Source organism: Hippopotamus amphibius, chromosome 12 (genome assembly GCF_030028045.1).
Source record: "Hippopotamus amphibius kiboko isolate mHipAmp2 chromosome 12, mHipAmp2.hap2, whole genome shotgun sequence".
Lineage (NCBI taxonomy): Eukaryota > Metazoa > Chordata > Mammalia > Artiodactyla > Hippopotamidae > Hippopotamus > Hippopotamus amphibius.
In genome coordinates, this window is record NC_080197.1 from 84,337,487 (window position 1) to 84,363,917 (window position 26,431).

The 26,431-nt window shown below is 51.8% G+C and overlaps 2 protein-coding genes and 1 long non-coding RNA gene across 6 annotated transcripts; 1 reads left to right on the forward strand and 2 right to left on the reverse strand.

Moving 5' to 3' along the window:
- Nucleotides 1–138: 138 nt before the first annotated feature.
- Nucleotides 139–3,732, reverse strand: PFDN5 (prefoldin subunit 5). Its single transcript, XM_057702641.1, has 6 exons — nucleotides 3,616–3,732; nucleotides 3,310–3,412; nucleotides 2,969–3,000; nucleotides 1,546–1,620; nucleotides 1,342–1,447; nucleotides 139–343 (listed from the first exon to the last, which is right to left on the reverse strand). The coding sequence occupies exons 1-6, from the start codon at nucleotides 3,685–3,687 to the stop codon at nucleotides 267–269; spliced, it is 465 nt and encodes a 154-aa protein (XP_057558624.1). The 5' UTR covers nucleotides 3,688–3,732; the 3' UTR covers nucleotides 139–266.
- On the forward strand, nucleotides 2,931–11,882 carry LOC130833223 (uncharacterized). The gene is made up of 3 exons (XR_009048434.1): nucleotides 2,931–3,224; nucleotides 8,513–8,767; nucleotides 11,750–11,882. It is a non-coding gene; the product is annotated as an uncharacterized LOC130833223 (long non-coding RNA).
- ESPL1 (extra spindle pole bodies like 1, separase) lies at nucleotides 4,258–26,220 on the reverse strand. Of its 4 annotated transcripts, none has more exons than XM_057702637.1 (31): nucleotides 25,592–26,209; nucleotides 25,066–25,158; nucleotides 23,826–24,884; nucleotides 23,452–23,556; nucleotides 23,173–23,293; nucleotides 21,092–21,228; nucleotides 19,915–20,108; nucleotides 19,381–19,620; nucleotides 18,309–18,453; nucleotides 18,061–18,199; nucleotides 17,722–17,861; nucleotides 16,638–16,772; nucleotides 14,850–14,969; nucleotides 14,186–14,357; nucleotides 13,653–13,781; nucleotides 13,361–13,517; nucleotides 12,734–12,843; nucleotides 10,566–11,551; nucleotides 9,798–10,134; nucleotides 9,438–9,599; nucleotides 8,848–9,061; nucleotides 8,556–8,746; nucleotides 7,859–7,986; nucleotides 7,615–7,737; nucleotides 6,935–7,090; nucleotides 6,654–6,824; nucleotides 6,424–6,528; nucleotides 6,147–6,262; nucleotides 5,901–5,984; nucleotides 5,561–5,725; nucleotides 4,258–5,282 (listed from the first exon to the last, which is right to left on the reverse strand). In XM_057702637.1, the coding sequence occupies exons 2-31, from the start codon at nucleotides 25,144–25,146 to the stop codon at nucleotides 5,081–5,083; spliced, it is 6,324 nt and encodes a 2,107-aa protein (XP_057558620.1). In that variant the 5' UTR covers nucleotides 25,147–25,158; nucleotides 25,592–26,209; the 3' UTR covers nucleotides 4,258–5,080. The 4 variants fall into 4 exon arrangements, with proteins under 4 accessions (XP_057558620.1, XP_057558621.1, XP_057558623.1 ...); XM_057702638.1 differs by lacking the exon at nucleotides 25,592–26,209 and adding an exon at nucleotides 25,539–25,584; XM_057702640.1 differs by lacking the exons at nucleotides 4,258–5,282; nucleotides 5,561–5,725; nucleotides 5,901–5,984; ... (2 more) ...; nucleotides 6,654–6,824; nucleotides 6,935–7,090 and having other exon boundaries at nucleotides 7,619–7,986; nucleotides 25,592–26,219.
- Nucleotides 26,221–26,431: the final 211 nt, after the last annotated feature.

Genomic DNA, 26,431 nt, shown 5'->3' on the forward strand with positions numbered 1-26,431 from the left:
GAAGGACCCTGGGTGGAGTCTCCAAGATGAGCACTGCATCACCCCTGCTTATCTGGCCCCGGGAGAGGGGCACACCCTCTCACCACCGCCCTCCCATCTCATCACCAGTCCCTTGCCTAAGGCAAGAAAAGAAAAACACTGCTCAGCTGGCACATTTATTAGCATTAAACACAAGACCCTCCTCTTCCCGCATTGCAGGAAACCGCGCCCACAAAGTCCCAGGCCTCCGAAGCAGGCGGCCTCTGCCCCATTTCTGAAACAAATTCTCAGGCCTTGGCGGTAGCCTGAGCCGCTCCCAGGGCTGTGAGCTGCTGAATCTTCTGGCTCATCATCTCCATGACAGCTGTGGGGAAAAAGAAGAGTCAGACCCTGGTCAGGAGCTAAACGGGAGAATCCAGAGTTAAGGAAAAGTGACAGGTGGACAACCAACTACAGTTAATAAAACGTTTAACACAGGGATCCCCTGTGGAGGGCACACACAACACAGATTTAGTCTAAAATGTGTCCGTAAATACGAGAAGCACTGGGATATAAAAGTGAACAAAATATGGTTTCAAATGAGTCAGATATAACGAGAAAATGATAATGCGGAAAAGATGTTTGCCTTTAGCACCGTGGTTCTCAATCCTGACTGTACGACAGAATCACCTGGGGAGCTTTCAAAAAAACACTGTTCCCTGGAACACCTCCCCCCCACCCCCATTTACGGCTGATCTCTGAACAACAGGGGTTTGAATTGTGGGGTCCACTTAGTAGGGTTTGTTTTTTTTTTTTTCCAGATGGTAAATACTACAGTTACTACATGATCCACGATTGGTTCAATCTGCAAATGTGGAACCGAGGATACGGAGGGCAGACTATAAGTTATATGCAGATTTTCTTCCACTTCACCAAGGGCTGGCATCCCTAACCCCCACATTGTTCAAGGGTCAACTATAGTTGATTTGGACTGGGCCGAGGTTTTCTTTTTAAACATTCTGGGTGATTCTAACGTGCAGCCAGGGCTGTAATTGCTAGTAGTTAGCTAGTTAGGGCTATATTTCTTTGCCATGTGTTCATTTACATGCACCCTCTCCCTCACTGCACCCACATTAAATAGGAACTCAAACACAAAAACACAGACATGATTTCCTCTCTCTAAATTTCTCAAGCACCTAACCCAGGACTCTATAAGTAGTGGGTATGAAATGCACAGAATCTAAAGAATAACATATCAAGGCACCAAAGAGAAAACCATGGTTTTAATCCAGCAAAGGGGACACCCCATGGATCACACTGCAATCCATGTTTGTTATTATGGAGATAGAAAGGGTTCAAAGAGGTGCCCAACGCCAAGCTTACCCTGTTTCATAGCATGCTTCTCCTGCAGAGCTGGCTGGATTTTCTCCATTTGCTTGGTGAGGAAGTCTATCTTCCTCTTGAAGAAGTCCTTGGCATCCTCAGCCGTCTGCAAGGTCAGAGGTAAGTGAGGAGTTAAGAGGAGACCCCATTCTGCACTCTGGTTCTCCCCCTCAGAGGGGCATCACTATGCTTCCTTCCACTCACCTTCTCTACATAGTAGCCAGTTCCCACATCGATGAGCACATGTTCCACATCATGCAGCTTCCCAGGGACATACATCTGAGAAGCAAGGATTAAGGGAAAACTAGCCTAGCATGAGTCATGATTCCTTGTCAGCTACAGTGCTTGACCTCCTAAGAGCCTCCTTTTCTAAGAAGCTATAAGGCGGGAATTCCCTGGTAGTCCAGTGGTTAGGACTTGCTCCTTTCACTGCAGGGGCCCAGGTTTGATTCCTGGTTGAGGAACTAAGATCCGGCAAGCGTCAGGATGCAGCAAAAAATAAAAATACAAAGCTGGGCTTCCCTCGTGGCACAGTTGTTAAGAATCCACTTGCCAATGCAGGGGACACGGGTTTGAGCCCTCGTCCAGGAAGATCCTACATGCCGCAGAGCAAATAAGCCCACGTGCCTAGAGCCCGCGCTCTGCAATGAGAAGCCACCGCACTGAGAAGCCTGTGCACCACAACTAAGAACAGCCCCTGCTCTCTGCAACTAGAGAAAGCCTATGTGCAGCAACGAAGACCCAATACGGCCAATAAATAAAAGAAATGAATTTTAAAAATAAAAACAAAATAGAAAGCTATAAGGCCCAAGGACCAAATAATCTGGAGGCCTACAAACGTCAAATGTGGAGAGACAGGGAAGTTGGTTCCTTATGCAGAAGCTCACATACCCTGACCTTGCCCTGATCCCATCTGCCACCTTCTAAGCAGTTCTTACAATTCTTCCCATTGGCCCTTCCAGAAAGACTAGAGTGATTGTTTTCCCTCTATGCTGTTGAGTAGTTGAGTGAAAAGCCAGCCTTACTTTTCCTTTAACACTCCCAAACATGAATTAACTAATTCCTGATGGATTTAATGTTCATTATTTAAGCAATCCCTACTACACTGATATTCCTGTGTTTCCCTTTCATCCTGTCAGTTCTCAGGTACAGTTTATAGGTGCCGTACTGTCATCACTTGCTCACTCAAGTAAAACATTCAATAGGTAGGCACAATCCAAGTTTCTTAGTACAAATAGCTTAGGAATAAGAGCCACGGTTGAACTGAAATTGAGGATAAATAAACAGAATGAACCCCCTTGTTTCTATTTCCTCTATTCTTCTATTGCTTATGTTTTCTACGTTATTAGTAAAAGTGTAAACTACCAGTTTTACCTCCCTATTAGGTTATATCCTCAAACAGCAAAGGGAAATAATCACACCTCGATTCTACATACACCTGGGTGCTCACGAAGCATTAGCCGGATGTTGGCCCCAGGTTAGAGAGCAGAGCTACGAAGCCCGTATAACAGTATTCTCAGAATCATCCGGGCACTCTGGAGTAATCAAAACCTCCCGCCCTTCTTTGCAGGTTAGGTGTGAGGGAGAAAAGGAGAGGGCAGGGTAGCAGTTCCTGCGGAAAGGATACAGAACTCGTCAGTGGGACCAGTAATTCTTTCCCTGTGAAAGCAATTAAGACATGTATGTGGGGAAGGTTGGCAGCTCCAACGTTTAGACGTTAAAGGGAATTTCGACACGGCACAGCACCCAGAGACTGTACGAAAAGGACGGAAGTAGGGGCAACAGGAGCAGAAGAGTGTCCTGGACATTTCAAGTCTAGGCAAGCAACATGCACAGGGCTCCTGCAGCGGTATGCAGTACGTAATGGGCTGATCTCGTCTCAGGTAAGGAAAACTGGATTAGGAGGCGGGAAGAGGAGAAGCTGGCTCGCCACATCCCCCAGATTGCCTTCACACGCCTACCCCGTACCCTCGTTGCTTTTGTTCAGCACGTTCAGACAGTCCTTGGCTTCCACGTACTTGGTCTGTACCACCTTGAGCTGGGCAATGGACGTGGACAAGAACTCCACTTCCTACAGAGAACGGGAATGAGGGTCAGTGTGGGGGCTGGCGGGAGTAGGGGGCACAGCCGGAGAAGGGGCGGGTCCTGGAACGGCGTGGGGGTTCGCCTGGGAAGGGAAGCCTCCCCAGCTGGGGAGGAATGGGGCGCGAGGGAGTACGTGTGGTGGGGAGGGAAGTGAGGCAGGAAAGGGGTGTCTCTGGGGCCCATCCCCACCTGGTCCAGCTGGTTCTTGAGCATTTCTAGCTGCGGCAGATTCAGCTCGGTGATGTTAACCGACTGCGCCATGTTGGGAAGGAGGGCTTATGAAGCGGAAGACGGCCGGGTGAGCAACGCTCTAGCCGTCCTCTGTGCATCTCGATGGCTGCTCCAGGAGGCCTCGCTGCGCCAGGCATCTCTATGGTCCTCCGTCCCGGAAGGGAAGGAAGGGCAGGGTTTTCTTGATGACTCCGCTTGGAATAGAAAGGGTGGAGGCACTTTCTTTTCAAAAAACACTCCAAGCCTAAAGTAGTCGAGTTGTAGCGAACAGGATTCCTACGCTCAAGGAACTTAATCTTGAAAGTACTCAGGCCATAACCACAGCGTTGCAAAGCCGTGTATGCTGCTCCACGTAGGTGGTATAAACCTAGCAACAACAGGCAAGGAAGAAGCCTGTGAAGTTCGGGTCAGGGCGGGGGAGTAGCGGAGCCTGGCGGTGGAGAGAACACGAAGGAGGCACGTTATCAACTAAAAAGTACAGCAGTAGGTTTATTAATCAATACAGTGTTTTACCATGTGCTAGAAGTGAGGGATACATGAGTGTTAAGATACATACTTCTGAACTTAATCTAGTTGGGGAGAGAAAAACCATACACAAGCAGCAGAACCCCCCAGAATCTGCTGCTAAAGTGCATGGCACTAACAAGTGTAACGGCGTATGTGGGGAGAGGACAGCAACCTATAACATCCACTTAGGAGTGGGGCAAGGCAACTGAGGCATTAAACTGGTGTCACTCCCAGGATACCTGGGCAAGAAGGCAGGATAGACATGAGGGTACCTGGCCAGGACACTCTCAATGGATCTCTCTCTACCTTTCCTTGGGCCTTTGTCCCCACTTAGAGCTTTTTTTCTTTTCCATTTTGGAAATATTTTTTTAATCCTTTTATTATTTTTTAACAAAGGGCCCCAGGGATAGGGGACCAGGGGAGGGAGGAGGAGGGGAAGCGAGGCCCCAGCCCCACAACCCTTCCCCACCCGCCCCTTATATATTTATAACCTATATACAAGCTGGGGGGGGGGGGGTGGGTGGTGGCAAAGGGAACTCCCTCAGTGGGCCCACTTAGAGCATTTTGATGCCCCCTCTCCTTCAGCTTTGTCTGCCGAGGCCAGGACAGGCCCAGCTTTGTCCTGTGGTTTTGCCTTTGTTCCCAACACTCAGATTTGAACTCCTGCAAACTATTCTTATCTATTTATAGTACCACATAGTAGGAAGTGGGCAATAGTCTTATCCTCAAATGTTCTCAGAGGAACTACACAAAACAGGGTTTAAATGATGTATCTTTATTATATTAAAGTTAAAAGGGAATGTTTCATATAAAACACTGGGGAAAATTACTTAAAATATGTATCCCGAGGGCCAAATCTAAGTTTGGAGGTAGAACAGTCACATGGCTTCTATCAGAACAGGAGAGCTCCAAGGGGTCACCGCAGGGAGACAGGCAAGCCATAGGCTACAGGTGCAGCCCCAATAAGATACTTGAGTCGGGGAGCCTGGCGGGCCTGACTGACATAGTACAGAAGGGGGGCTCCTGGGCCTGCTCCAAGCCAGCCCTGCAGCAGAGCTTCCGTGTAGCGGTCAATGTCACGGTCAGTCACGTCCCAGAGGTTACCTAGAAAGAGGGGGCTGGGAAAAGAGAAGGAAGAAACACAAAGTCAGGGCTCTAAAACAGAATACCTAGTTAAACATGATTGGTGGTGGTGGCGGTGGTGGTGAGTAGGTTGAGAGGGATTAAGCCAATGAAGAAGTCCCTTGGCCCATAGTTCCAGGAGGAGGATAGAAGATGGCAAAGGGCTAAAGGCCCAGGCATGCCCAGGAACTAGGCTGGGAGGAAGGTGGGGGTACAGACCTGGGAAAGCACTGGGGATGGGAACCTAGGATGGACTCTGCCCCTCCAGACTCACCAGCCAGCCATGATATACTTGAGCACGATGCCAGCACCCTCCAGGTTTCCATGCACAGCCAGGGCCGCACTGCTGCAGCCAAACAGCAGGGCCACTGCCCGACAGCTCAGCCGTAGGACAGCCTGCCCATTCAGGAAGCGGGCGCCAGCCCCATGCCCTGCATAGCTGCGGCAGGAGGAGGCGAGATGAGCCTGACCTAGCAGGGCCAGGCCTCTGCTGTGTCGCCAGAGGTCTCCTGAATCAGTCAGAGGCTCCAAAGCCCCAGAACAAACCATGGTGATACCCCCGCACTGCACACTGGGACCGTCCCTCTCCCCGCCTCCCTGCCCTGAGCACTCACATGTACAAGTCATGCTCCGTCAGGGCCACCTGCATCTGTTCCAAGCTCGGCACCTCCCCGACCACCCCCTTCCAGCCAGCTTTACTGCAGGGAAAAGGCAGGAGTGAGAAGGGTCATGTGGCAAAGAGGGCAGAAGGAACACCAGGGAGAAGATGGGCTGCAGCATTTGATCCTGGAGAAAAGGACATTTGCCCCTGTGTTGTGTCTACCCTTCCCCACCCCTCTTCTTACTCTTCTCCCGCTGACCTGCTAAAATGGGCTCGAAACTGCTCCTCTGTGCTTGACAGGTTCTTGTGAGGGTTCAGGATGTAGAAGGTACTGCGCGGATCCACTCCTTGGCTCAGCACCGATGAGGCCCCGGACTGATGGAGAGACACTGGTGATCAGGATTCTGGTCTGGCCCGAGGGCCCGAGCTCCAACAAACCCTAAACCCCTTTCCATGGCTGATCCATTCCTGAGACCTCCTTCCCCTCTTCTCAGGCCTCTCTACCTTTTCTTGCCCCCAGTCCCTGAGTGCCACACCTCTTTGATGATGGAGTAGCTGAGCAGGAATCGGAAGGAGGGCAGCCGAGTGACAGACAGGGCCCGGAGGCTGGGCATGCTCTCCCATGGCAGCTTCTGTAGGTCCTGCACAAAGAGCACTCACAGGTTACTGTCCTGAGCCAGGGGTATGCAGGAGTCCGAAGGGGCATGGTGGTGAGTAGCTGCCCACTGCCCACCAGGCGCTGTCCTTGCGGCCCCTGGCTTCTTACCTTGTCCAGCACTAAGACGAGATGCCTACTGCTTGGTACCGTCTGACCCTGTAGACGCCCTACTGCCTTAATCAGGAGCTCTTGGGCTCGTTCTGGCTGGGCTGGGCACAGCCCATAAGCCAGGGCCTGAACGTCCTGCGGGGTGAGGGTACTGGCACCGCTGAGCAGGATCTGTGGGGGAACAGAGGTCAGCAAGTACCGCAGCTCCCATCTCCACCCACAGTGGCGGGTGGCAAAGAGTTAAGGCTAGCTTCTTCCCCTTCCCTGACTGCTCAACTCACTTTCAGCAGAGTGAGGTCGGGATATTTCCAGCCACATTCCTGAAGCAGCTCTTGTAGATGGGAGGCCTCCTGGGCAGGGCTGGGGTCCTCGCTGGATGGCAGCAACAGCCCCCGCCAGCAGCCCAACACGTACTTCTCTAGGGAAGTGGCGAGAACCTGAATGCAGAATAGAACCGTCAGTCAGGGAGGAAGCTGAGTTTCTTTCCCCACAGGCACCGACATTTTGGAGACAAGGAAATGGGTCTTGCAGTGTGTGGATGTGTCTTACTGCCAGTCATAAAAGGCAAGAAGCGAGAAACATTTTTCATTTGCTGAGACTCTGGGGGAGTATAGATAAGACGATTTGTAATAAATCACTATGTTTTGACAAATACAGGTGGGCAAAAGCTAAAGCGGGGAAATTTAACCCAGGCCCCTGGCAGTGAAACACCAAGTCCTAACTACTGGACCACCAGGGAATTCCCTTAAATTCTTTTTTGTACTTATCTTTAAACATTCCATTGTCATAACCCCTTCCAGTCTTGGACTCTTGTTTAAAGTGCTTCCCTAGTGACATAATTTTTTATTTAGGCCTACACTTCCGGAAAGGACTTAGGGTAGCTCAGCACAGCCCTGGGACCCCTGAGAGTGAAGACACTCCTAGGGCAGGCCCAACCCCACCCCACGCTGGGGGCACACACCTCCATCCTACGGTCCAGTTCCAGCCGCCCCGTCCACCATTCTCGCTTGTCAGTACAGCTGCTGTTCTCTTTCTGTTCCTTCTGGATGGCGTCAAACTCTTTCAGGGCTGAACTCACAGAAAGCTTAGGGAGATGGGGTTGTGAGAGTTCTGCTTGTCCACATGACCATCTTTCCAACCCCCAGCCACAGCTTGACCAGAAGCCTGCCCCAGCCCAACTCTGCTCCCTGGCCCAGGACACCTACCTTGCTCTGGGCAGTGGGGATCTGCACGGTGACTGGGGGAGTGTCTCTTTCCAGCCGGGTCAGCAGGAGGGTGTTGCCCACGGTTCCAGGCTGGAGGGTGGCCAGGGCCACCACACACACGGTCACCCCTGACCCACAGGACATGCCCAGGTTATTTCAGCTGTTACAGAGAATTCCTTTCCCTGCCTTCTGCACTCACTCCCTGTCCATCACTCAAGACAACTCCTGGAAGTTTTCCCTGACCACTGGAGTTCGAGCTACTCTCCCTTGCCCTAACAGCTCCCTGTAGACAGAGACCATGTCTTGTATTTGTGTCCCTACAGAAACTAACAAAGACCCCCCTCCCCACACCGCATATGGTCAGGCACTCAAATCATCCACGAACATGTTTCATGTTAGCATAGGAAGGCCCCGGACACCTGAACTTATCCCTGAAGAAAGAAAGACACTGAATTTGCTGGTAACTCAAAATTGAGATTTAAAAAAAATAAAATAAAAAAAAAAGGACTTCCAGATTTAACATATGTCTGTTTGGTGAGAGTAACAAAATGACTATGATGAATCAATGGGAAAATATGACATGTCCTTTCATAAGAATCATAACTCTGTGTGTAAACTAATGCCTTAAACTTCACCCAACTCTTCCCTAAGAAGATGCACATAAGGACAGCAGAGCCAGCGATGCCTGCCACCATACCACTGGGGATCAGAGCCAGGCGCTCCTGGAAACTCTCCTTCTCAGGCTGGGGGAAGTGGCCAGATCCTGAAGCCCTGAAGGAAAAGAGGCGCTGGATGTGGGCCAGAGGGATGTCTCCAGGCCTCTCCTGAAGGTTCAGCCCCTGCAGCTGGTCAGCTATTTCAAGCGATCCTCGAAGCTTCTGGGCCTTGCTGCAGGCAACACAAGTGGGGGTGAGTTCTTCCTCCTTCCAAGTCTGGCCCCTCCCCTCCAGTCTGTCCCAGCACGAGCCTTAGGGATGGTGGGCACTCACCTGAGCTGCCTGTGGAGGTGCATGAGTAGCTGGTGGCGACAGGTGATGGAGACAGACTCACAGACCAGGCAGGCAGTGGCATAGGGATCCCGGTGGCCCAGGCACAAGGCCAGGAGGCGGCAGAGGTGAGCATAGAGCCCACTAGGAGGACAGTGACTGACTGCATGTAAAGCAACGCTCAGTGTGTCACAGATGGAATCCAGGGTAGAGAGACCTAGAGGAAGGTCAAGACCCAGATGAATCCCCAACTTCCTAACGGATAGAAGCTTTCCAAGAATGAGTGCCTGTCTCCTCTCCCACGTGGAAAACAGCAGCTACCATTTATGAAGGGCAGTGTGCCAAGCAGGGAGCTACGCAAGTGACACGCATCAACTCTCCCCGTCCTCCCCACATTTCATTTTAAACTCAAGTAAATCGAAGCTCAGAGAGGTGGAGGGACTAGCCTACCGCTAGTAGAGAGAGGGAGTGCTGGGATTCAAACCCAGGTTCAGAGGCTACCGGATCCAGATGGGGATCCAAAACCAGAAGCAAGGACGGAATGGAAAGGCACCGGCATCAAGCGATCAGACCTTGGTGGTCAGCATACTTACCGATGGTTACCGGCGCCGAAGGAAGTCGGAGCCGAGGACCAAGATCCTTGTCTCTCTCCTTGTCTGGGCCCGGGACGGGCGGCTCCTCTTTGCTGGCATCCCGTCTCAACACCTCACATTCTCCTATGGCCAAATCAGGCCCTGGAGCTGGGTTCTTCCCACCTGGGCAGATAACACAACGTTTCTGTGGCGTTCTCTCTTCCTGCCATCCCCTTTTCTCTTCCTTCTAGAGTCCAGTCCCAGAGCCAGCAAAAGAACTTTCTTCCTGTTCCATCTTTGGCACCAGTTATTTCTTGTGTTCTGGCCCCAGGGCAACCCCCCAAAAACATGGACCTCTACCTCCCACCCTTGCCATCACACCTGAGGCTGAGTCTTCCCCATCAGAGCCCCTGAGGATCTCAAAGCTCATTTCCATCTGGCTGTCAGTCAGTTCCTCCTCAGGGACGGTCCTCATCATCTCGGGCCCAAGCTCCTCACAGTGTCCTGATGCCAGCTTTCTGACCCTCTGGCTTCTGCCACTGAGGCCAGTGTGCCCAGGGGCACTGCCTGGGGTGGCCGCCACATTGGTCTTCACACTTGGGCCCTTCCTGGCCCGGCCCCGGCCCCGGGAAGCAGTGCCCCGTCTCTTGGGCCCCTCTGCAAGTGGTGCCTCAACTGAGACAGGGTCTTCCAAGTCACTGTCATCACTGAAGTTCACCTAGATGGTGCAAAAGGGAGAAGGGCCAAGTCACAAGACGTCATCCACCAGCAGATGGCACTGTGGAGGTGCCATTACAGAGGCCCTTGGGGAAGATTTAAGAATTAACCTCCCACATATTTGGCCACACTCAATCAAGGGCCATAACTCTGGGGTGTAGGAGGGAGAGGAGGAAGGGACAGAAGATAAGGAGGAAGGATGAAAAGGGAAAGGAACCGTATAGAGTTAAGAAAAGTTCCTTCTGTCTGAAACAAAGGTGGACTTGAACTAGGTCTTGCTGTGGAAGATGCAGAGGTCCTGCGATAACAAAAGAGCTAAAGGTCCCACCAGGCCCTGCGAAGCGCTTCCATAGAGACACCTGCTCTGCAGAACTCTTCTCCAGGACCACCCCCACCCAACACAAGTACCACCTAGCCACAGTCCCACCTCACCTTGAGGCGTGTCTGGACCCTCTGCGGTACCCTGGGGGCCTTGGGAACCTCCGGCTTGCTCTTTGTAAGGAAGACTTCCTCAAACACAGTGAAGGGGACACGAGGGCCAGCTTGCCTGACCTGGCCTGGGGGCTTAGGTGTACAGGGTGGTCCTCCACCTTCCAGACCTTTCAGAGAGGTATTTGAGAGGGGCAGGGTAGCAGACACCTCTTGCTGGCGTCTTCGTCCAGAATGTTTTTGGCTCCGAGGCTTAGAGGGTTCTGAGCCTGTGGGGGTCTTTATTGATGGTGGCTGCCAGCCCCAGGAGCTCGCAAAAAGCTGGGCAGTGCAGCAGCTGAGGCCAGTCAGCTTTGCAAGGGCCCGAACCAAGAGCAATTTGGCTCGCCAGGGCTCCAGGTGGGGTGTCCGAGCCGCCACAAACTTCAGCCCCGACTCCAGGGCCTTCACCAGGCTCTTGTTTGATGGCTGGCTCAGCCCCTCCAGTGCCAGCTGTGTGTATGCCTGAGCCAAGATCTCATCGAAGAGGCCCGGGACAGGGGAGGGGGGTGCCTTGAGATTCAGGGAAGCTTGTAGAGCTTGGGTGAGGCGCTCACTGGCTGCGGGGCAACCCTTCAGCACAACCTGCAGCAGATCCAGGCCCTGGGCCTGATAGCCCATGGCCAGCTTCACCCCCGCTGTGACCAACGCCCAGCGCAGACAGACGGCCGAGAGGACAGGGCTGGCACAGAGCGAGCCGTCACAAGTGGGCAAATGGGTTAGGAAGCCGGGGCTGGGCTGGGGCTTTGTTTTCAGGATCGGGGAGGCGTTAGTAGAAGGTGCTACAGGGCCAGGCTCCTTGGCCACGGTGGCCACCAGCTCCAGGGCAGGGCCTTTGAGGACGAGCTCTTCCTCTGGAAGCTCTGGAGGACGGGACACCCGGGCCTGCTGCTTCCCCTTCTGCAAGTGGACCTTCTTCACACCGTCAGGGTGCGCTAGTCCGACAAACTCTGAGGAGAGAGTGGAACAAGAATTACAAACCTGGGAGAAATGACACCACTGTGTCCTGAGCCACCCCAACGGCCAGTGCCCTAAGATCTGTTATTTATGTACTAACTGCTCCTATGTGTTACTCTACTAACATACTCACATGAGCATGGCTTACTATTTTTTTGATGAAATCCTAACATTTTCTTCCCTTCTAACAGTGGATCAGCACAGCACAGAGAGCCCCCATATCTGCAGTTCAGGAGGCTGCATGGCTCAGGCCAGGAGGCTGGCACGCAGAGGCCCAAGTCTTAATCCTGGCTCCGGCCCCTTACCAGCCTGGTGATCCTGGCCCCAAACATGGAATTTCTCAACTTTCTGAGTTTACAAATGAAAACACTCTACATTCCCACTTGACTTTCCAGAGTTTTGTGTGGGTCCAATGAAATACTATAGGTAAAAGGGGTTGATAAGAGAAAAGTGTACCCTAAGTAGCTTATGTTACTACTAGCTCGAGCCCTCCTGAGAGATGCTACATTTGTGCTGCCCCATACAGTAGCCACACACGTGGCTGCTGAACATGGGAAGTGTGGCGAGTACCTAAGGCACTAAATATTCCATTTTATTTAAATGAAGATACATTAGCGCTGAAAACTAGAAGCAGGCAGGGTTAGTCCTGGACAGGCGATCTGAATGAGGGACACCAACAGTCTAACTGAAGTGAAGGGAGCATTGTCCTGGAACCAGAAGTAAGTCTGATATAGAAAAGAGCCAGGGACTTCCCTGGTGGTGCAGTGGTTAAGAATCTGCCTGCCAACCCAGGAGACATGGGTTTGAGCCCTGGTCCAGGAAGATAACACATGCCGCAGAGCAACTAAGCCCGTGAGCCACAACTGTTGAGCCTGTGGGCCACAACGACTGAAGCCCGAGTGCCTAGAGCCCATGCTCTGTAATAAGAGAAGCCACCACAATGAGGAGCCTGTGCACCACAATGAAGAGTAGCCCCCATCTCTGCAACTAAAGAAAGCCCTGTGCAGCAATGAAGACCCAATGCAGCCAATAAATACATAAATAAGTTTATATTAAAAAATAGATTAAGGATTATCAAAAAAAGAAAAAAAAGAAGAGAAGCAAACCTTGACACGTAAACCTGTGTTACGGTACGGGCCTCACTCTCATCCCCACCCAGGGGCCTGGCTGCTCACCTGTGCAAGACTCAAGCAAGAACAGAACCTGCTGCAGGTCCGACTGACAGAGGTCGACGTTGTTGCATGCCAGCTCCAGCTCCCCCTTCAGCTCCAGGAACAGGGCACACCTGGTTGGGAGAGGAGACAATGACCCATTAGTGGAACCCTTTGTTTTCCTGGAGAGTCTTTCTTTCTGCCCCTTTCCCAGGCAGAGCCATCACAGTCTTTTCCAGCCTCCAGAAGGCCTTTACTTCCTAAGGCTAACTTCAAGCACTCCCTGGGGAAAACCTTCTACACCCACCTCTCAATCCTACTCATCCTTGTGCCTTAGGACAGGATTTCCCAAACTGCATTCCTCACCAAAAGCATCCTCCGGGCATAGAGATTTAGGGAAACATGGTATACTACATCTCCCTTCTGGAAATTTATAATGTGTATTAGCATACTGGAGGACATGATAAGTCCTAGAGGAAAAAAAATGTCTAATCTTAACTCAGCATTTCCCACTTATTTGCCATGGAATGCAGTCTTCCAGCAATCTCTCCAAATATAACATGTTACTCTGTGGAATAGTCTGGGAACCCACGGTCAAGGTCATTGGCACTCAGGTTTGAGAACTGGCATCCTCTCGGGCCCTGTACTCACTGGCGTGGTATCTGCAGCTTCGTCGTAAGTTTCAGGGCCTCCAAGCAAAAGGCTTTCGCTTCGCTTACGCTGCCCAGGCGGCCCAGGCGGGAGACCAGCTTCTCCGAGCAGCTCAACACCTCAGTAAGAACCTGCCATTTTTGTACCAGATTTTCACCTGTAGCAAAGGAGAGAGATGAGACCATCACCATGTGGAACCAGGATTCACAGCCTGGATCCTCTGGAGACAAAACTGCCAGCCCCACCATGTGGGCCGTGCCTTCCCACATTAACGCTCCTCCTCGGGACTCACCATAGTCCAGAAATGGCGTCTCAGCGGCTGTTTTCTGAGCGGCGAGCACGTCGGTGCCCATGAGCAGGAGGATGATGCTTCGTAGGAGCTTGTGGGAGTCGAGGAGTGCGACCTCAGGTGTCTGCCAGCCTGGGCACGTATGTGGGGGAGGTGGGAGGGGCAAGAAGGGAGAGGATGTGGCCAGAACTCCCCCCACCTTCAAATACTAAGACCCCGAGAACGCACAGCACACTCTCACCCTCTCCTTCCATGCTCAAGGCAGACCGAGCTAATCAACCACAGAACTCTCTCCCCCTGAGACCACGTGGAGTCTCGGAATCCTTGTCAGTGTAGTGTTCGGGGCAGTCACTAAGCAATCTGTTAGAGTCAGCAAGCGAACTGAAACGCGTTTGCTATTTCAGGCCTACTCTGGGTAGCTTCTAAGTAGGCTCGTCCACACAGTTGGACAGCAGAGGGGATGAGGGCTGGGAAGAGCTGACAGCAGACAAACCACATATATCGAGCAAGGAGGGCCATCCACCCTCTTCTTTCACCTTGGGCGCAAAGCTGCTCCCACAGGGAGGCCGAGAGGCTGTCTGAGGAGAGGCTGAGGTAGACCGCCGCCAGCTGCAGGGCCTGGACACGCAGCAAGTACCAGGCCTTGGAGGACCTCTGGAGGGCAGAGTCCCGGAGCACAGAGAGCAGCAGAGAGGCGCCCTCAGCCACCTGGGAGGAGGGAGAAGGGGCAGAGGAGAGCAGTGAGTGAGGTCGGATCAGCAATTCAGAGCTCCAGATGCCCCTAGAGATCATGCAGCCCAACCCCCTACTTTTCAGACGATAAACGCTGGAGAGAAAACTAGAGCCTGAAAGGCTTAAGACTCGGCCATGTCACACAGCTAGTGCGTGAGAAAGCCCAGTCTTTTGGATCCTGCTGGATTTCCAGTCGAGGGCATCAGTGTCACCCCAGTTTCTAGTCATGGGACAGACCTTCCCCCTTGCCCCTGAGGGAGCTGGAAAAGGATGAAAAGGATGGAATGGTTCCTAGAGAAGCACTGGTGGAGGACCCGCGGGAGAGGGCGGGGCGGGATGGCTCTGCTCCTCAGGGCCAGGAAGATTCTCCCCAGCTCCAGGGAAACCTCAGAGCCAGACAGCTACCTGGAGAATCCTAAAACCCTTCCGATACCCAGGACCTCCGGGGATCAAGAAAGTAAGAAGCACCTTCTGGCAAGCGCAGAAGAGTTGACTTCGCAGGAGGTCACAGGTCAGAGAAAGGAGCAGGTATGTGTCTGTGGTGCGATCCAGAAGCTTCAGACTTGATTCTGCCTCTTCCAGGTACAGCTGAGGAAGCAATCAGGGGATGTGTGAGCAGGCTGGTGAGGAGGGGCAGCCGGACTCTTCAAATTAAAGCAGACTAAAGCATTTGCAAGCAAAATTTGAACATGTCCAATTAAACATGACATTATTTCAAATATTATAGTCTGCATAGGCTTTGTTCTCTCACTCACTAAAATGCTCATTTATTACCTTTCCATTAACCACTAAGCTAGAGAGACAAAGCTGGATAAGCAGTAAGCAGGCCCTTCCATCCAATAGCTTGCAATGCGGGAGGGGGTGTGGGCACTCCTGTGTAATCACAGTACAATGCCATTAGTGGTGTGGGGACCCAGAGAAAGTGGCTGATTTTGACCTTGAAGAAGAGGACATATAAAATGCTTTATGAAGGAGGAGACAAGTAAGCTAGGCCTTGAAAAGAAAGTACGGGGGACTTCCCTGGTGGCGCAGTGGATAAGATTCCACGCTCCCAATGCAGGGGGCCTGGGTTCGATCCCTGGTCAGAAAACTACATCCCACATGCACGCAGCAACTGAGAGTTCACATGCCACAACTAAGGAGCCCACGAGCCGCAACAAAGAAGCCCGCTTGCCACAACTAAGACCCAGAGCAACCAAATAAATAAATTTTTTTTTAAAAAAGAAAGACAGTATGGGTTTGCTGAATGAAAAGAAAGTGAGGGAGAGGGTGCCTTTAGGGTGGAGGAACTAACACAACCAAAGACAGCGGGGCATGTACGTGGAATATAAAGTAAGTGGTACGGATTGGCATGACGTTCATGGCAGGAAGCCGCAAGAAAGAGTGAGCCAGAATACAGAAGGTGTGCAATCCAGAGTAAAAGATCTGCACGGTGTCCCTTAGGTAACAGAGAAGCCAATGAAATCCTTTAAGCGGGAAAGAGATAAGATCAGATCTGTGCCTAAAAAGATCTCCAATAGAGTGGAAACGGGAGGACCTGGAGGCCAGGAGCCTGGCTGGGACACGTTGGAACAGATCTAGGTGAGCAAGAAGCATCAACGAGGGCAACAGAGATAGCTGGGAAACACAGGGTTAGTGGTGTATTGCGGGTGCAGACTATGTGAGGTTTAACGAGGGACTTGCCTGGTGGCCAGGGACGATTATCCACCTGCCAATGCAGGGGACATGGGTTTGATCCCTGAGTTGGGAAGATCCCGCATGCTGCAGAGCAACTAAGCCCGTGTACCACAACTACTAAGCTTGTGCTCTAGAGTCCGTGAGCCACAACTACTGAAGCCTGTGCACTACAGCTACTGAGCCCATTTGCTGCAACTACTGAAGCCCGAGCACCTAGAGCCCCCGCTCTGTAGTAAGAGAAGCCACTGCAGTGAGAAGCCCGTGTACCGCAACGAAGAGTAGCCACTGCTCGCCACAACTAGAGAAAGCCCACGTGCAAGCAATGAAGACCCAACACAGCCAAAAAAAAAAAAGAGAGAGAGAGAATTAATGAACGGTTGGTTTGGCAGTGAGACAGAGAAAGATGCCTCTTCTTTCCACAGCTGCCTCCCAACCACTCCACACTTTACCATCCTTCAGTCAAACGTGGCACAGAAGGCAGAGAAGCCACCCCTTCAGTATCCTATCTTCTCAGAGAAGAGCTGGGTCACCGAAACCAGCCCCCCCTGCAGTCCCAGGCTAGGGCAGCTGGGCACTCACCTGGGCATAGCTGGGACAGCCGAGTGTCAGGAGGAGTTGGGTGATATGGCAAGAGGAGCTGGCTGCCTTCGCGTGGTCCTCCAGTCTCTGGGAGGTGATCCGTAAGAGCAGGAGGACCTCTAGAGCCTGCAGGGGCTGGGAGGCCAGGAGCAGCATGTTTACCTAAGGCTCATGCTCAAGCCTCCACTTCTACCCCCGCCTCTCCAGCCCTCTGGGACCTTGGTCTGACCTAAGGGCCTGGCTGGAATGTGGCCACCCAGACAGAGCAACCATTGGCCATCCTCAAAGAGCCAGAGAGGAGAGCAGTGAGGACATCTGCAAACCATCCTGCCCCCCTCTTCTGTTTTAAAGAACATATGCCAGTCGTCTTCACTAGCCAGGATTTACTGAGCGCCTACTATGTGCCAGGCACTATGCCAGCTCACTGTATCTTCATATCGACTCTAATCCTAATCTTACAGATGAGGAAACTAAAATTTACACAGATTAAGCTGCTTGTCTAAGTTCACTTAACAGGTATGTGGTAGAGCCAGGACTCAAATCTAGGGCTCATGCAGCTTCCCAGGCTCCTCCCACTAGGAATATGGCCGAACGCCCACAGTAACAAAGATCCTCTATGTGCAATGTCCTTTTTCAGAGGTTTCTAATGTGGGGTCCAGGGAAGAGCTTCGGGGAGTCCTTGAAACCTCCTGACATTGCATGTAAAAATGTAAAATTGTATCTACAGGCATTTATGTACTTTTTCTGAGTATACAGGTCTCAAATTATCTGATAATTACTAATAATTATGGCTAACATTTGAGTATTTCATTTACACACACCATCTTCCATGAATTACCTCACTGAATGCTAACAAGGCTGAGTTAGTATTATTACCCTCACTTTAGAAATAAGAGAACGTGGGCTTGGAAGGTTAAGCAACTTGCCTAAGGCCATGTACTAGTAAACAATGGAGCTTGGACTTAAACTCAGGGAGGTTGGTGACAGAGCCCACACTGGATGACATGACTTCTCATCAGGGACACAGGCCAAAGAAGGTGAAGGAGCTAGGTTTCTGGTCTGTGTCAACGCCCTGCCCCATTACCTTTGCCACGAGCTGATAGAGGGCTGCTAGGATCTGCAGCGAGGCTGCCGTCTGCTGGAGACATCGCACAGCGGGGGCCTGCCCCTTTGTAAGCACCTCCTTCCACAGGGCCAAGGCTTGGTCCAGGCATTTGGACTGAGCTGTAAGTCAGAGGAAAGGGACCAGCCATTCTCTCGATGTGGGCCACATGGGGAAATGTGGTCATCTTCCCCATAACAGCCTCTGCCCTTGTCATCTCCCACTCCACAGGGCAGCCTCTCCCACACCTGGGGTACCGTCCTGCTCTTAGGAAGCCACAGAGGAGGCCCTATCCCACCACATTATGTTCACAGCTCTCACCAGCATCCGCAGCCAAGTTGAAGGCAATGTTACTGTACAGGAAACGATCTTCCTGGAGTTTATCTTCATAGTTCAGGTCATTGACCTCAAACTCCTCCAGGTTACTGGGGGCCTGGGCTCTCCGATCCCGCTCAATGCCCTGGATGAGGTAATCAGGGTGAAAAACAGAGTTGGCACAAGCTTACTGGGGTCCAGGGAAAATAATCCCTGTACCCAGTCCTGTTCAGCCCCACAGCAACCACGCTCACCTCCCGCATTTTGGCCTCCAGGGTACAGATGTAGAGCCATAGCAGGGCCTGTGCTTTATCATCCAGAAGCCGATCCTTGGCCTGGGTTTCCGGCTTCACAGACTCCAGGAGCTGCAGGGATTCCTGGATGGCATCCAGGGCAGAGCTGTAGGGAAAAGATGCACTAAGCTGGGCTAGTGTTAGTACCTGCCACACGGTCCTGGGAAGGGCCTTCTGCAGCACAGCTGGCCTCATCCTTTGACTGAGTTCCCATGACCACAGACTAAAGGAACAGACTTCCCTGGTGGTGCAGTAGTTAAGAATCCGCCTGCCGGGACTTCCTAGGTGGCCCAGTGGTTAAGAATCCACCTGCCAATGCAGGGGACACAGGTTCAATCCCTGCTCCAGGAAGATCCCACATGCCATGGAGCAACTAAGCCGGTGTGCCACAACTATTGAGCCTGCACTCTAGAGCCCGAGAGCCACAACTATTGAGCCCGTGTGCTGCAACTACTGAAGTCCGAACACCTAGAGCCTGTGATCTGCAACAAGAGAAGCCACCACAATGAGACCACCCACCACAATGAAGAGTAGCTCCCGCTCTCTGCAACTAGAGAAAGTCCCCGTGCAGCAACGAAGACCCAACACAGCCAATAAATAAATAAATATATATATTAAAAAAAAAAAAAAAAAGAATCCGCCTGCCAATGCAGGGCAAACAGATTCGATCCCTGGTCCAGGAAGATCACACATGCCGTGGAGCAACTAAGCCTGTGTGCCACAACTACTGAGCCTGCGTGCTGCAACTACTGAAGCCTAAGCGCCCTAGAGCCCATACTCCATAACAAGAGAAGCCACTGCAATGAGAAGCCCGTGTACCGCAACAAAGAGTAGCCCCCGTTCTCTACAACTAGAGAAAGCCCGAGCACAGCAATGAAGACCCAGCACAGCCAAAAATAAATAATAAAGAAACAAACTAATTACTTAAAAAACAAACAAACAAACTAAACGGAACACACAGAGACATGGAGAGGGAAACAGGCTCCAGAAAGGACAAGAAGCAAGAGTGGCCTCTCCAGCCCTTTCTCCTCACCAGTTGGTCTGCTGGGCAAAGTTGTGATAGCAGAGCACCTGAGCCAGTTCCACCAGGTGGGTGGCTCGGGCCCAGGCCCCGGCTGGTGTCTCCTCAGGGATCAGCTCCAGCAGGTCACAGATGACGTTGAATCGTTCCTGCCCTGTGTCGGCCCGCACCACCTTGTAGGCCTGCAGCTCCTCCCTGAGCAGGACGGCCAGGGTCTCCGGGTCCCAGCCGCTCAGACTGTCTCGCAGCGTCCTGAGAAAGAGGGCAGGCTTAGCACCAGGGAGCCCGTGAAGCACGGCGCCTCTGCTCCAAGGAGACCCCACTTCAGCTTGCTGAGAGCTCAGTTTCCAGAGGTGAAAGCAAGACTGCCTGTCACTGCTCTCCTCCCCAGTACCCAGCACAGTGGCTGGCACACAGTCGGCACTCAGTAACAATAAATGGAGGAAACAGTGCCTTTTTCAGATGCAAGGATGAACGGGACCATGAGTGCCAAAAGCAACCCTAGCTACGGGGTAAACATGGTTGTCCCTCTCCCCACCAACTCACTTCAGCTGTAGCTCCTTGTCTCCTGCTCTGGCTGCATCCATCTTGACCCGGACCCAGAAGGTGACTGGCTCAGTCATGTGTTTGGGGCCGCAGGGCCGCAGGGCTGCCAGCCATAAAGTCACCATCTTGCAGCCCTGGGCCTGTTTACCCAGTTTCTTCAAACTCTCTACATGTAGTCGGAAGCACCTGTGCAACTGACCAGAGGAAGAAAACAGACCAAACTGGAGGGAGGAAGCCAGGAGCCCTCACTGTGGGAGAGGATGTGCGTGCTCAGTGTCCTCTTGCTCCCTACCCCGCCCCGCAGACACCTAAGAACTAAATATCTGGGTGCTCTCAACCTGAGACCCATCCCACCCACGTATCCATCGCCCACACCCTTGAAAACCTGCTTCTCCTCCTGCCCTTCTCAGCAAATCATCACCTTCTCCTGAGTCAGAAAGGCGAGACCATCCTGGCCTGTTCCTTCTCCCTCCCTCACACCAGTCACTTTCTGGGTTAATCCTTGACTTCTTGCATCCACCCACTTCTTTCCATCCCTCAGGAAGCTGCGTCAGTTCAGACGCCCACCCTTTCCTGCCTGGGCTGCTAGAGCCACCTGGGTGTCCAGTGCTGTCCTTGCCCTCCGTTTACTCGCCACAGTGATGCGGAGAAACCCAAGATGCCAATCCAATAGCAGGCCTCCACTTAGATCCTTGAGAGGCTGATCAGAGGCTCATCACAGAGGCTCCTCTGTGACCCGTCTTGCCTGCCAATCCAGCCCACCCACCATTTCATGGGTATTCTTACTTTATGATAGTGGTTCTCACTCTAGTTGCCCAAAGGACCACCTAGAGGAACTTAAAAAAAAAATATCCACATGGCTGGGCTCCAGTGCCAGAGAGTCTGAAGCAATTAGCTCGGGACAGGCTTCAGAACTTTTTTAAGTTCACTGAGGTGATTCTAATGTCTGGCCAGGTTGAAAACCACTGGCCGGGAACAAGGCTAAATATAAAAAGTGAGTCAATCAAAAAAATTAAGTAAATAACAGTACAGGTGAGGTCTGAGAAACACCACCCCAGGTACTGGTGCCAACATGCAGCTCCTAACTCTCTACTCCAAGGCAGGGTCCTAGCCAGGCCCTTTCAGGCTACTTGAGCCCCCTCCTCCCCTCAATATAACCTCCCTCCGGCCCTCATACCTTCTCAGGAGGCACCTCAGGATAGGTGCCCAGCTTCGCCAAGCCCAGGTGCTGACAGAGGGGCTCGGAGGTGGCACAGGCCTCGGCATAGAGCTTGTGACTATAGAAGCTGTAGGCTAAGTTACTGGTGTAAGAGGCTGCAAGGGAGAGAGAGGACAGCTGACGGCAGGAATGGCTCCACTGCCCTCTGCTGTTGGAGGGGCAGTAGAGAGATGTTAAACCTGTGGTCAGCTCAGCAGCCCCCAGATCAGACAGGAACCCCCATCGCTAAGGAATGAAAACGGGACAGCTCTCCCCTTCCTGGTCCAAGTCATCCCATGCCCTCCATTCCAGAAAGGCAACCCCACACCAGCCAGCCACTCTGCACCTGCTTCACAAGAGCCAAGTCCTCATTCCCACACAGGGCCCATCTCTCCTCACATGTCGGTCTCTGTCACCATCTTGCTCCAAAGATCAGCATTTTGGGGGGGAACACTCTGGCCTATCCCTTACTTCCCTCATTCCACTGAAGCCCCACTAGCCTCCCTGCCTGTCCTTGAATATGCCAGCCCCTCTCCTGCCATAGGGCCTGGGCACTGGTTGTTTCCTCTGCCAGGGACATCCTTTCCCAGGTTTCCACATGGTCAATTCCCTTACACCCCACAGGTTGTGCTCATGTCACCCTCTCCATGAGGCCTATCCTGACCACCATTTTTTTTTTTTTTGGCCATACAGCATGTGGGATCTTAGTTCCCCAACCAGGGATCAAACCTGAGCTGCCTGCATTGGAAGCACGGAGTCCCAACCACTGATGTCAGGGAAGTCCCCGACCACCTATTTAAACAGTAACTTGCCCCCCTCACCTACCCTGACCTCCTAATTCCCTTTCTGCTCTACTTTTGCTTTCCCTACATATTTCTGATCACTTTCTAACATATCACACTTCAATTATTCTACTGTTTATCATCTTTCTCCCCCAACCAGGATGTGGCTCCATGAGAGAAGAGCTTTGATTTATTTACTGACATATCTAAGTACTCAGTTCAGTGCTTAGCACATAGTAGGTACTCAATAAATAGTCACTGAATGAATACAATTTTCCTAAATTCTAGTTTAGGCAGCTTTCTGGCTATTGATGTAGATGACTGGGAGAAAATAAAGTAGGTCTTCAGTACTCTGCAGGAAGAATTTTCATTAATTCTGCAGAATTAATTTTTGTGATTCCTGATATTTTCACCTCTGTGGCCAGGTTCAACCTGAAAATATGAATATGGAAATTTCTCCAAAACCATTTAGTGACTGAACTCATTAGGTTTATATAATTTAAACTAAAGGGCTATGCTTTTTGTAAACTGAGGGGGAAATTTATTATGAAATACAAAAACAGGTAAAACTAATTGATGCTGTTAGGATAGTGGTTACTGTTAGGGTGTGGGGACCAGAAGGAGGCACAAAGAGGGGTTTTCAGGGGTCTAAGTCATGCTCTGTTACTTGACCTAGATGTTGGTTACAAAGTATGTTCACTTTGTAAAAATCCATCAAGCTGTCTGCCTATGAGCTCAGTATTTTTCTATATGTATATTTCAATAAAAAAGGGCAGGGAGAAATACATATGCCTGCTGGGTAATACATACATATACATAGTATATATATGTGTAGTAGATATACACAGTATATCTCTAGGATACGTAAGAAATTGACCACATTAGCTGCCTCTACAGAGTGGAACTTGGGTGACTAGGATTAGGAGCAGCACAGGGACTTTTCACTGTATGCCCTTTTGTGCAATTTGAATTTTGAATCGTAAATGTTTTACCTGGTTTTAAAAAATTTAACTTATAAATGTTCTACATTTTCATGAAATAAATACCAAGTCAGATTTTAAAGTCAATGAGAAAAAAATTCATATCTGCTATGATAAGTTAGCCTCATCACTTCTCTACTACTGTTAAATACAGAGTAACAGATACTTATAAACATCTTTTTCACTGCCTCCCTAAGCCATAGGGAGACCCCACAGAACTATCCAGTAAGTGCTACTTGCATGCCTAACAAGCAATGACTCTCCCAAGAACCCTGTATCTGGGCCCTAGGGCACTAACCAGTCATCCCCAGGTAGTCAGTCAGCTCTTGGCCTGACAGGCCTTGTAAGACCTCCAGCATCCAGACAACAGTAGATTTGCAACCTTCCACTAGCTGGGCCAGGTCAGCCAGATCAGCTTCCTGAAGGGACAAGAAAGATGAAAGGAGACATAATAGGTCCAAGGTGATGTCCACTCCACCCCATACCCAAAGCCAAAGCAACCCCAAAGCTCGACTGAGGGCAGTCAAGCAAGCCCAGACCCAAGGACCTGTCCAGGTTTTTTGATTCCAGATGGTACCTGACAGCCTTGGGCAAAGTCATAAACCACCGCAGTGCAGAGGTGAAATCCCTGAAAATGCATCTGAACCAAAGCCTGCAGCTGCTTGGAGGAGTCCCCACAGACCTGAGGAAGGAAGAAGGTTTGTTTGAGGGGCAGGGAGCTCCAAGCTGAAGACTGGCCCAGAGCCCTGGAGAGCTGACACAGCCCGTGGAGTAGGAAGAAGGGCCACTGCTCTCTCAGCATATACGAGGCTGCCTGCTGGCTGGCAGGCATGGTCTAGAGAGCAGCTTACTAAGGCAGCAGCCAGGGCTTCCAGATCTTACCAAAGACCCTAACCCAACAGAGAGTCCACAGACCCACATTCCCACCCTACCTCTAGGTCCTTAACTCACACCATCCTGCAGCTGCCGGATGAGGGAAAAGTAGCTGCCAAGAAAAGCAAAGAGGCCCAGAATGGCATCAGGTCCATAGCGCCTCTTGATGCCTCGCTCCAGAACTGAGAGGAAGAACTGGCAGCTGTCATACAATGCCCTCAGTGGGGGTGACAGTGCCTCCATGCTGTTTTTCAGGACAGCTGATGCCTTGACCAGAAGCTTCGCCACTGCCTGGGGTCCTCCCTCTCCAACCTGCAGCAGTTCAACTGCCAGCTGACATAGCTGGAGGCTGGGGGCCAGACTGGTGTTCGTTAGGTAACTGTGGGCTTTCTTCACTGCCCTGGTGGCCCTGGCGTGGTGGTGGCTCCAGCAAAGGCGACGGCAGTGTTCTAGGGTGAGCTCCAAGAGACAGAGGGCCCTCTGCGGAGAAAGAGGACCAGGAGAGCCCCCTCCCTCACCCACCAAAGCTCTGATCACATGCCTGGAGAGCAGGTCATCTACGAAATCAGCATCTGCTTCATTCAGACCATGCCCACTGGCATCAAATAGCTGATGGGCAGCTACCACTCGACAGGCTGTTGGAGAAGCAAAGTGGGGAACCTCACAAGGGGTACTTTCATCCTCCAAGAGTACTAGAAAGCTCAAGGCCTTTAGCCGAGCTGAGAATGCAGCTCGCCGCTCCACCAGGGCTTCTGCCCCCTTCCAAAGCAGCGAAAAGCTGCCCTGAGCCACAGCCTCATAGTCCTGGGGAGCAGCTTGGCGAGAACACTGAACCAAGCAGGCGTGAAGGGGCTGAGCGAGTCGGAGTGTGGCCTCTGGGATTTCCTGTGCAGCAACGTTCCGCAGAAAGATGAAGAGAATTCGTTCCAGGTACAGGGGTGGGCGCTGGGGTGTAGACATCAAGTAGCCATCGCAAGCCAGCTCTGCCAGCTCCAGAAGGCTCCCCAAGTGCCTGGGGCAAGCCAGCTTGACAGTCAGCTGCTGGTTGCAAGCCCTCAGGATGGCATCACAAGCTCGTCTCTTCTCGGCATCAGATCGGTAGCTGGGAGAATCCGCTGGTAGCTTGGACAGGAACTCCTAGGAGGAGAGGAAGATGTGAATGAGGCTACCAAAGGAGCAAAAAAGATAGGGAAAGGAACTAGAAATGGGGATTGCTCAAGAGAGGATCTCCTACTAATCTGTCTCTTCAAATAAGTCAAAAAACAAAACAGCTCAGCTTGGTAAGCCAGGTGTATCCACAGCCAGACAGCACTCCCACCTTCAAGTCAGGCAGCAACTCTTCAGCCTCCTTTGGAATTCTTAGCAGAGTCCCAAAGTTGACTCCTTTGAAGCTCCTCATGGTGCCAGGAGGCTGGGGGAAAGGAGACGGATTAGGGAAGGCGGAGAAGATTTGGAAGAAGCTAAATGAAGGGCAAGATAAGGGCTTGAAGGCCGCGGAAGGCTCGGGGCAAAGAATCCCTTCAAAAATCCTATCGCAAAAACGCCCATACCAAGATGCCGGGCTCCCGTAATAAACCAACGCTTCTGCTACTCCTTCCTCCCAGCTTACCCCCAGCCTCACTACCCATTCCACCAACCAACGCCCCACACCGGAGGCCTCCACCGACCTCTTCAGCACCCACCAGGACGTCCCAAGGTCTCCCGACCCTCCCTCGTAGAGCCGCCCGGCCTCTCCCTCAAGTCAGCGCTGGGGCCCCCTTCACCTCGGCGCATACACACGTTCACGAGTACCTCCAGGCCTTACGGTCCCAGATATCGTCCTTCATCTCAGGGCCAGGACTTACCCGCTAGACTGAGTCCGCGGCAAGGATCCAAAATGTAACCTTCGTTTTCCGCGCCAGCCCCTCCTTTCAAATATCCCCAGCGACCAATCAGCGAGAGCTGCGTAACGCCGGCGGACCGCGAGGCGCCCTGGGAGTCGTAGTTTACCCGCTGCGCTGCGTCCTCACGTGACGCCGGCCGGCGGAGTCCGGCGGCTCTGGGGGTTAAAGCCTCTTGGGGGCGTGGGTCTCCCCATTTTTTCCAGCCCGGGCTTTCTCAGCCTCCCGTGGCTTAGCTGCTATCGAGAAGGCCAGCCGCGTGCGTCCTTCTCCCCTTTATCTACAGAGCTCGGAAAGAGTTTACATTTCCAGGGAAGAGAAATAAGTTAGACAACAAAAAGAGCTTACTTGGAAACTCGCCGTTGGGTTACTAGGAAAAAAGGGCGTAGCTTTTCATGAAATTCTGTAAAAATGTCGTTTTCCGGGGGCACTGACATGAGTACTGTGGCGACTTCCAGCTCTTTTTACCTTCCAGCCTTGCTCCTTCCATCAGTTGGATTGTTTGAGGAAGACAGAGGATCTCCTAGATGGGGGATGGAGGATAGAGGGATGAGGTGGGCACTGTGAGTGTCGATGGGAAGAACTAGGAAAACTCCTTCACTGGGATAGTTCACAGTTTTTAATGGCTTATATTCGGTAAGTACTATTTCCGCAAACATACACATTCACTTGGCTCTGCTTCTCTTCCCTTCCTCCTCCAAAGAATTCAGTTCAAAACTCGGAGTCTTCCAGTTAGCTTTTTCCTAATGGACTCTTATTGGATAACATCCTATTCAGTTACTGGTTTTATCATTATCAGCCTGT